We start from the raw sequence: 10,687 nt of genomic DNA, 5'->3' as shown, positions 1-10,687 counted from the left end.
CCTTAATGAGATAATGTAAATACGGGTAAGCGAGGTTAACACGCTTGATTAAGGCAGTCTCTTGCTAAAGCTGTAATTAAATGTTTAAATACTGTGGTGAAAACTGTCATTGTGTTTGCAAAGGTGTTTGAATGAGCAACCAATAATGCTTCTTTAATTAAATTGACGTTGTATATTTTCTTTAAAAATTTTCTAGATTTGGTATTTTTAGATTTTATTAAGCTAAGCCATAATGCATTTTATAAGCTCGGGCCTTATCTTATATACAATCTGCCGACGTTTGCTAATTTGCGGGGCTTACTGCGACAAAGCTAATAGATTACATTCTCAGCCGCTTATAACCTGCGTAAAACCATCGTCGTATCCTCCTCCACCACCGTAACCACCTCCTCCTCTTCCACCGCCACCACCATTGCTGTAGCCAGGTCCAAAGTTGCCCGAGTAGACTGGACGCCGACCTCCTCCACCGCCTCCTCCAGCATTGTTGTAATAGTTTCCTCCACCGCCTATTGGTCGACCTCCGCCTCCTCCATTGACACCTGTGTAGACTCCGGGTCCCTGGCCTCCGGGCGGATTACCTAAAAAGTATTATTAAATTATTTTAAGGTCACTTATTAACTCTCACACGTTTTAAAACACACACAAATAATTTCAAAAATACTGTATAAATTCCACATAATTTAAAATGGTTCTCAAAGCGAACAAAAACTTTTATTTAAATAGTAAATTCCGGTATTTTTTTTCAATATGGTTTTCTCAAGCTTATTTACTAGCTAAATCAAAGGCTTGCAAAGGTCAAACTAAAGCTGAATTCTCTTTGATAAAGCTTTCTGATTATGTGAAAGCAAGGAAGGTGGAATACATTTATTGTTTAAAAATATTTGCTGTATTAGTTTTCTTTGTTTTTACGGGTAAAATTGCAATTGAGGAATTTGCAAATGAGTTTCTCGAGATTACTTTAAAATACTCGTTTTATCAAAGGTCAGACCAAGGCTGTAATACTTTTTGATTAAGCTCTTGATGTTGACGTACGAGCGAGGGAAATTGAAGAAAAACTTTTTCAGAGAATAACGCAAATAAATGGGGATTAGCTTACAGTCATAGCAACCTCCGCCGATGTACACAGCCGCCTCCGTTAAAGCCAGGGCAGAAAAAGCGAGAATCGCGAATGCCGTCAGGTGTCTCATTGTGCTGCTGGTCTATCAAAACGTCGAACTGGTCTGGACCAGGTTCGATTCACAGCAGCCGCTTATATACGATGCACTTGATGAACTCAATCAGACGTTATCGCCGCCAAGAACTTTCGCAGTATAAACAAGCCGCTATGTAGGTAATAATCTCAGCAGGGAATTGCCCACAGATTTAAAAACAATAAGAAACCGCTGTTGGTCATAGAGTTTACTAGATGCCCTACGTTCAGTTGTTACTGCTTATTAATTGTTTAGAAACATATTCTAAATGTAACTACGCTCTTATTATAACCTTTAACCTTTTACCAATAAAAACAATGACTGATAATTAAACTCCGAAATGCGTTTTACTTTCTGCAATTTTTTCCAAAATTTTAATGAGAAATGAGTTATAATCCAGTAATGATTTGTCTGTCGAAAAACATTTTTTTATGCGCGATCGTCGCGGTACGATTTGCTCACGAGTCACGACTTTTGGGACTGTAACCAGTTTTCTAAGATAGATGGTTTAATGTGACGGGGGAGTGATTCTCTGGAATCGCTTGCCATTCATGTTTGGAACGTCTGACAATAATTATAAACTGCGTTTTCGGGCGTGACTGTCGTAAATTTCTTTGTAGAAGTTCAAGGAAATCAATTACGTCGAGCTGTATCAGAACCATTTGTGGAAAATCCCATGGAATTCGGATTGATAGGGTTCGGGGGAAATTTATTGGGATATGTCTATAGAACCCCTCGAAAGCAGCGCACTGCCGCTAAGGTTCAAGCTTATGCAAATTGATTTTGATACGGATCGTATTGAGTGCCGGACTATATAAGCGGCGTGAGAGTTGAGTTAGTCAGTCATCTACCGGCCTAAACATGAAGTACCTTACCTGTGTGGTGCTCTTATTATCTATAATTCCTGCTCTGATCGGCGGTAAACTCGATCCGATTGCTTCTGACGCTAATTGATGTTTACCTATCATTTTCAGCTCCAAACACTGTGGTCGTAAATGGAGTCTGCCTGACTTGTAAGTTCGGTTGCACTTAGAGAATGCAATGAGTAATTATGCACTCGAACAGGTCCCAATCCGAATGGAGAACGCGTCATTCTGGACGGGCAGGAGTACCGCAGCTTCTCCTCGCCAGGCAGCAGTGGTAATGTGGTCATCTCCCGGGGAAACCGAGGAGGCGAAGGAGGTACCACTGTTTATCGGAGGGGAGGCACTACCATCGTCAATGGGCGGTGCCAGCACTGCAACGTGGACTATTAAATGTGCCCCATTAAATTCCACACTGGATTAAAATTTTACACATTTCCCCTGATCAATCAATTGTATTTATACTTGGCTATGTACGACATGAGTTCATTTGGTTAAAAGCATCGACAATCGTTCTCCGCGCTCTCTGTGTAAAGTTGATGCAATGATTGTGATGGCTTCGCGAGCAGAGAGCATCAGTCGATGGGAACACGAGTGCTTGTATTCAGTTAGTGGCCCAAGCACTTGCACTTGCAAAAACTACATACCTAAAACTTGAATATTCTAGTATTAAAGTTGTCAGCTGAAAACTTGTATGAATTTTCCTTTGCAAAATAATTTTTATTTTTAATTAAATAATAGTGTGAAACACTTTGTTTGCAGTGGAGCTCGAGCTGTGTGTTTGTTCGCATTGGCTTCTCCCCATTCGCTTTTCAATAATTGCGCATTAAAGTCGCAACAAAAGCGTTACATTTTTCAAAGCGATGTTTTCCCTCCACTGGTATTTTTGTCGTGCCCTCGAAAAATGGAATCTGTCTGAATCGAACGGAAGGAAGTCCCTGAAAAGTTTTCGTGGCTGCAAGGTACAGATATTCATGTTACCCATGGATGTGATTGTTTGAGGAGCAGCTAGTTCGTCGGTTGGCTGACACAGAATTGGAGGAGTGGTCCTGGCCTCCTGGGTCTTATACACCATCGATAATCAAATGCGAGTAACCAGCCGTGCAATATGCGCCAATGGATGTACGTAACCTTATCGGTTCAATGCGATGCCGTTGAAAACGCCGCGCTGATGTAAATGAGCTTAACGTTGCGCGTGCCACGTTGCGTATACGTTATGCTGCCCCAGAAACAACAAACAGAAGCCGCTCAAATATTTGCTCTCAAGCAACTACTTGGCATACAGTATTCCAGCCAAGTTTAGAGTGAATCTGATACACATACTGAATTTAAAACTTCAGCTAAATTGTTTTATAAAGTGCCTTCTTCTTGTTGAACGTTTTATTTAATAACTGCATTGTTTGAACTAAAACAAAATGGGATTTAATCATTGAAATGAAAAACTGTATGCTTTCAACCAGTTTCAGTTTCTATTTACAATAAGAGTCAATAGATAACAATGTATTTTAATCTAAAAAAAATTTCTTATACTTAAAGATTTCTTATACTTAATTTTGTTAAAGTTCTTCCACAGGAAACAAACAAAAAGTGAAACGACGAATGGCTTTTCATTTCTTCAACTCTTAGATGTAAATTAATTGCACTCAACAAGGGTGGGAAATGCTTGTGGTTCTGACTTAAATGCTTTTAACCTGGGAATATTTAATTTGATATTAAATTTCCTCCCAACCGCAGTTTGGAACCAGGAGGCAAGCTCATACAGGGTAGTAAATTAGCCTAGCAACTCAAGAACCTTGAGGTGGAAAACGTACGCAATTTCGCAATTGAATTTATGCTGTCTTGTATCTGATTTCAGGTCAATTTCTTTTCTTTTGTGCCTAATTTGTGCTGAATTAGAAGGGGATTTTCGGGGCACAGGTGAAAGGTGAGCCAGTTGGATCACAATAGTAGCTTTCCTTCTCCGGTTTTTAAAATAAATTGCGTATGCTTTGGGCCCCCAAGTGCTTCGCCAGAAGCCAACATTGATTTATTTTTGTGTGTCCGTTTCTCTGGGCATTCAAGTGTTGTGTGTTGTGTGTATTGTGTATTGGGATGGCGCCTTTGGTAATACCGTCACGTGCTGCCGAACTCTTATATCTGCCACTGGTTGAGCTTTATTTGATAGCCCCAGCCGCACAGCAAATTTACATAGCATGTTTAAATTATTATCATTCCCCCGTCATTGCTATACCTCCTTCTCGGTTTGCTGAATTTCCGCTGGGTGCCGGGAGACCTTAATAAATAAATTTAATTCGATTTACCAACATTCCATTATCGAGAGGATTATGCCAGGATTTTTTCCCCCCAAAAACAGTGCGTATGCGTAATTAAAATGCATCAAGCGGCAGACATCTGTAAATCAAAGCTTGATTTTCCAGGAATCAGGGTATCCGGCCAAAAGTTACAAATTCCTTGAATGAAGGAAGTGCCAAATAATCTCAAGAGTTATTTGCATAAAGGTGAATGTTTTAAGGGTAGAAAATCATATTCAAAGCATTTGATTGATACAGTTTTCAAACCTTTTAAAAGGGCTTTAAAGCCGCACTTTTACTAAACATTTTTGCAACTGCCAGTCTTTTGAGGAATTTATCTTTAAGTTTAACAAGTCTGAGAAATGTGTTCAGAATATGAAGGTCACCTAAAGTTTAACTTAAAGTTGACATCTGAAGAAATCCCCAACTTAAGACTCCTTAGGCAGAAGAAAAAAGTTGTTCAAGAAAATCAGTTTTAGGTAAATGTAGCTGAAACTTTCGAGGTAAAACTTTCTGAAGTTTAAATTCTTGTGAAAATATCTAGGCAACATGTTGCATATATTCAGAGCAGTTCAATGACATTTACACGAAGATTCAGACAGCTTAAAATGAACATGTTCAACATTAGTCGACAACACCGCAATTAAATACGAGTTCGCTTGAACCATTTTTGTCATTCATGTAACCCATGCGACAATGAATTAATTGAGCTTGGATCAAGAAAAGTCTTAATTTAATTGGATCCTGCAAATTAATTAACAGTCCTTCTCATCATCTTTCTCGCTGTCAATTACACTTTTTGTGGGCCAACTGAGCGTAAGCAAATGATGGAGTAAATGTGTATTCAGTATAATTAACTTTTGCCAGAAAATCTCGGCGGTATTTGTTTGCAAATATGATGACTTTAAGCGAAACGAAGGGTTTGAGCCATATTTTGCCTTGCAGTTGTTTTAGCCAAAAGCTTCTTAATGAATCGCGGATTCAGCCAGCTTCGTGCAAACTGAGTCAGACGTGTAGCCCCCAAAGGTTATTACTTTCGCTTTATTATTTTTTCGTTAGTGGCAGTCGAATCACTCTCCATTTCTCGGACGGATGTATATCTCGGAAATGGGGCAGTGCTGACTCATTCATTAAGAATTCAACAGGGGCAGCAGCGCCGAAAACGAATGCTATCAGTCAAGGCAGTAAAACGGAAAATTTCCTTTTGTTACCTGGCAGTTTTCCATTTCACAGCTCTTGATGTATGCACGAATGTATGCTACAGTTCGGCGTTTCCAGCATCGGGATTTGTTGATTTTCATCGGAGCAACTGTTGCAGGAGTTCGTGGGTATTGTTGCTGCTATGCAGTGCCAAAGAGCCATTGGTCTCGGTGGCGTATGCGTTATAAACGGAGGTTAATGATGTGCAGCATGCGATGCACTTTATTTAGGATGTACTTTAGTCTGTTATGAAGCCAATTTTAACTTGCTGCTGAATTGCAAACATTTATTTAGTGAATGAGTAGTACAATGTTACAGCTTTTCGTTACGATGGACTTTCTACTAAGCCTGATGTTAGTTATGCCACTTGATTTCGGACTGCTTTTATAACAAGCTTACCAGTCAGTTAATTAATAGGCTTACTCGGCAGTTCTAATGATTTTACTCCACATTTGCGCCTCATTATTAAGGATTTGATAATAACATAATCTCTTATAAAAGCTTGTAATTTGCCGGAATTGCTAATTAATTCAATTGGAGAGAGGCTTTTGAGCTTATTTTAGACTCTGTTGGATGTTCTCTTTGTTGAACTTATAATTTGCCCAATTGCATATTAAAGGGACTTAAAGGTAGCCACACAACCATTGGTTAAATCAGTACTTCAATGCCATTCCAACCGAACGACTGTCAATGCACTCGAATGTCAGTTTTCCCGCTCACCTGTGAAAACGGGTATGGTCGCCTGTCTGCACGGTTTTCCCTTATGTTTTTTGTTGCGAACTTGACCCTGAGAGCGCTGAAAGTGATTTGTTTCTGACAGCCGTGGGGGATTTATGGCTTGAGTTGGGTCAAAGTTTGGTCGGTCACGATATATTTAGCTAATTACCTAATTACACACCTGATTTAAACCGAAACCCTGATAAGGTAACAGCGTGTGTAACTAATAATTTCCAGCCAAACAAGTTTGATTCGTAATTAAATTTTTCAGTTACTTGCACGAGCTTGGAAAAAATTTAAAATTCGTGTATGTCGGTTTTTAAGTTACAAAACATTAAAATAATTAAAATTTAAGTAAACATAATTTTAAACTCTTAATTAAACTATATTGTTTATTTTTGTTTATTTTTGGTTTGATTTTGATAAAGGTATCCAAACTCCATAAATTTTATTTTCAATTATTTATTGCTATTATCATATATGACTTACAAAAGTCAGTTCTCAATGCTCGCATTTAATTGCCTATTAAGAGCTCAAATAAATTTCGAACTTCATAGAAAGCAATGCTCCGCAAAGGTTTCAAGGGGAAGCCTCCAGTTAAACCGCATGTGAGGCTTCAAGTCTTGGGTTTTTCTTCGGGCCGAATAACACCCTTCTGGCCAATCGGATAATGGCCCTGTTCTAAGTGGGCTTTCTCACTCGAGACGAGGAATTCCCGGCGCATTGGCTATGCGCCATCCATTTTTTTCCAGGGGTTAACTGCAGCCATGTGGGACATAAAAGTGCCGAGGCCCCATCAGATATATGAGCTGGCCCATGAGTTTTATGCTCCCCTATACCAACACCCCAGCTCCCTCGCCCCCCGGTGGCACTTTCTTTATGGCCGGAGCATAAGGGCCAGCAATTCTGATATATTAAAAAGTTTTACAACAATAAAACAAACAGACTTTCACTGCTGTTTGTATAGGTTTACTGTGTTCGCTGCGTAATGCAATATATTTTGCATGGAGTCCCTGAAACGTCGCCTTCGAGTCGCAATTACGACTGATGCCTCCTGGTGTGATATTAATAGCATTAGAGTAATAGAAAGTGGATGCCTCCCTCCCCCCTTTCCTTTTCCCCCTCCTTTCTGGCATCCAACCGCTACTGGCGCCCGTTGACTTCCTGTCGTCATTAGTGATGTTTGCCTGTCGCCGCGTGACGGCGCATAAATCAAAGTTAGACTTTCAAGGAATCTCATTCAATCGAAGCTGAGCCGGGCAGGTAGGCTAATAGATTTCCAGCTGGCAGTGGCACTTCAAAGTGCTTTGTTTTCCGCTCTTTGGGAAAGCCGGATAATTACGAGGCTGGGATGTTTGCCATCGCCAAAACTAATTACAATCGTGGCTCGGCGATGTGTACAGGTGATAAAAACAGGCTGGCCATCTATTGACAACCATTTAAAATGACAATGGGCCAACGGAATTGCCTTTTTGCCCTACAAAGCGAATAAAATATGCATGTTGCCGGGACAATGAACACGCGGAATATACATATATTAATGTTAAACATTAAATTGCATTTGTCAACCAAAATCCGGATTTTATTTCATTGTGGTCTCAATTACATGTCAAGGTCAGTAAATCATTGTATGGTTGAATTTGATGTATCCCTATAATAAATAATTACTTCCCGTCATTACTATTTCAATCAGAGAAATAATTTGTGTATGTTTGTTTTTTTGAGTTTACATTTTCTGAGATCAAGATGTGATATTTTTTTAATCCTTAATCTTTAAAGAACTCACAGTTAAAGGCCACAGAAATTCCGCAGACATCAGACAAACACACTCTGAAAGCCCCAATCCACCCAGACTTACGCACTTTTTGCTGTCATAAAGTCGCAGCCCACTTTCTATGGTTACGTACATATAGTACGTTGTTGCTAAGCGTTGTCGTCCTGGATTCCGCAGATTTACGCACCTCAAAGAACAGGGCTCCGGAGGGAAGGGGAGGGCGGTGGGGATATAGTCTCGGATATAGTCTGACGCCATAAAGATAATTGGCGGCGGATGGCGGCTCATCATGGCGTTAATGCTCGCACGTAGTTCAACTTTAAACATAGTTCAAGCGACTAATGGCGCTCGGGTTTATCGGCAGGCTATATGCATACGTTAAGGTTCAATTGGAATCGAAAACCGCAAGTTCAGGGGAGCCCCTGCTTGCATATTAATTACTTTCAGTGGTCACTTCACATGCGTGTGTGTGCAAGTGCGAAATTATGCTCCAACCGAGGTCCTCGGTGTGTGGTGTCCAAAGTTTGTTCAGAGGCTACTCCAGCAGTTCGACGTTGAGCACATTCTGGACAAGCTGCTTGTTTGCTTTTAGCCAAACTCTGGCATGGCTTAACTGGCACTCTGGCAGTTCGCTGGCGTTTTGACGAGCAGCACAGCTGGTTTAGTTGCGATTATAATATTCATACTGCCGGCGGATCCAGCTGATGATTAATTTAAAACTTTGCGCGAAGGGAAGTGCAATTTTTGTGCATGTTTCAGTGAGATCGAATCAAAGGAAAATGTATAAGCTTCAGCTTTGGTAATCCATTTTTTTAACAAGACTTAAGAGCTAAAGCACGATGGTTAGGAGAATCTTTTTATGGGAATTTAATATGTATATTTTGCTCAAGGTAGCTAAAGGCAAATATATTTTTGCGTAATTGAAAACACATTTTGTATATTTATAGAGTCAAAAACAATGCTGCCAAATTACAGCATTTAGGTAGCTGATAAACTCACCACTTTCGCAAAAGCTGTTCGGTTGTGAAAGCGGCATAGCGAAAGCTGTGAAAAAATCTCATTGCTGTGGCACTTTTACGAAAAGCTTTTGAAGGTTAATGTCTGACTAAGGTTCACTGCTACGGAAATTTTTATATAGATATATAATATTTTAAATAAAGCGGTTTAAAATTGATTACTTATTCCTTGAATGAAATAATAGATTTAAATTTTTTATTTTAATTTATTGATGTTACTTTCATTTAATCTTTAAATTAAATTTAGTTTTTATATTAATAAATATATCGTAGGCATTGATTAAAGATTTTGCTTGAGGATAGTTAAAGGTAACAAAATGATTGGGAAACAAAAGGCAATAAATTCTGAAAAAGCAATAGCTTACAGGCCCTACTGGGAACTATAATTGCCTTGGCTTAGAGCTGACTCCAGCTCCACCCCCAATCCTTCGAAACCCCAACCTCTCAGGACGTGACCCATGTTGAGCTAATAGAGAGTTGGGTTTTACGCGAGTTCGCGCTTTTGTGCGCGACAAAGCGCCAGGACCCCGAGGTGAGATGAGGAACTGCGCTTGGGATCCTGCAGCCTGCAGTTCTGTGGATGGTTCTGGTTTTTGCCCATCGGCTACTGCCGCCTTTGATTTGATTAATTGATGCATTAAGCTCATTTACGCATAATTAATGCCACTTCAATGTGTGTTTGAAATATTTTTTGCCCTTTTTTTTTTGATTTGCGAAAATGATTTTTTATGCAATGCTGGGAAATGCAGCATAATCAGGAATTCAAGTCGTGCGACAACAGAAAAACTGATTTTCCAGCCTCGGGCCAAACGAAAAAGAGGTGCAGTCGGAAAAATGGGAAAGCAAGAAGAAGCGGAAGTACAAATTCAACATCTTGGCATGTTTGTCTGTTGACTGACATCGCAGAGAGTTGGTGGGTGTGTGTGTGTGTGTGTGTGTGAGCGGCAGATATGTCCTGTGTCTGTTTGCAGATACAGATAAGATGTCTCCTATATACGTGTGGGGGTGCATATGCCGCACATACCATATAGTATAGTTGCAGCTATGCCAGAGCTATATCAAAGCCACCTGAAAGCGTGGCAGCTCCAACTACGTGACTCCCTCGAAAAACCTCTGAAACTGCCGATTTCTTGAAGTTTAAGCCACACAGGAGGAAAATTGTGCAACTAGTTGGTAAGTTTTAAATATTTCCCCAAAACTAACTGCTAAGCAATGTTTAATAAGCAAAAAGGGGAATTTGAAAAGTAGATTTGAGGTATACTAAATTTAAATATATTTTACAATATTAAAGTTTACTTCTATACTGTTTTTATTGCTCAGTGCACCCCTAAGAAAACTCTCAAAACTGAAGACAAAATGGATGCGGCATGCTAATGCAAAAACTTTTTCATTTCTCGTCTAATTTGGGTCATTTCCTTAAAGTGCAGCTGGCGATGAATTTTAGCCATGTCTTGGAGCGAAAGCAATTACAGATAAGATCGACTCATTTCACAGGCCGCCTCTGTTTGCCAAGTGTTGAGAATTTCGCTTTTCACACTTGCCACAGTTGCCACAGTGAGTGCGATAAGCATCGGCCACTGTCACTTGCATTATGCCCGCCACCTAACCGCACTTTGGTGGCACTGCAATCGGGTTT

At 39.9% G+C, this 10,687-nt stretch overlaps 2 protein-coding genes across 2 annotated transcripts; one reads left to right on the top strand and one right to left on the bottom strand.

Annotated features, from left to right (window-relative positions):
• Window positions 1-197: 197 nt before the first annotated feature.
• Window positions 198-1,238, bottom strand: LOC108099267 (glycine-rich cell wall structural protein). The gene is made up of 2 exons (XM_017202642.2): window positions 1,097-1,238; window positions 198-578 (listed from the first exon to the last, which is right to left on the bottom strand). Exons 1-2 carry the CDS (start codon window positions 1,185-1,187, stop codon window positions 328-330), a joined length of 342 nt encoding a protein of 113 aa, XP_017058131.1. The 5' UTR covers window positions 1,188-1,238; the 3' UTR covers window positions 198-327.
• A 744-nt stretch (window positions 1,239-1,982) lies between these two features.
• Window positions 1,983-2,742, top strand: LOC108099284 (bomanin Bicipital 1). The gene is made up of 3 exons (XM_017202675.2): window positions 1,983-2,109; window positions 2,165-2,203; window positions 2,256-2,742. Exons 1-3 carry the CDS (start codon window positions 2,052-2,054, stop codon window positions 2,444-2,446), a joined length of 288 nt encoding a protein of 95 aa, XP_017058164.1. The 5' UTR covers window positions 1,983-2,051; the 3' UTR covers window positions 2,447-2,742.
• Window positions 2,743-10,687: the final 7,945 nt, after the last annotated feature.

Source organism: Drosophila ficusphila, unplaced genomic scaffold, assembly GCF_018152265.1.
Source record: "Drosophila ficusphila isolate 14025-0441.05 unplaced genomic scaffold, ASM1815226v1 contig_791, whole genome shotgun sequence".
NCBI classification, from domain to species: Eukaryota; Metazoa; Arthropoda; class Insecta; order Diptera; family Drosophilidae; genus Drosophila; species Drosophila ficusphila.
Note: the sequence above shows the minus strand (reverse complement) of the source record. Positions and strands in the feature narration are given on the sequence as shown.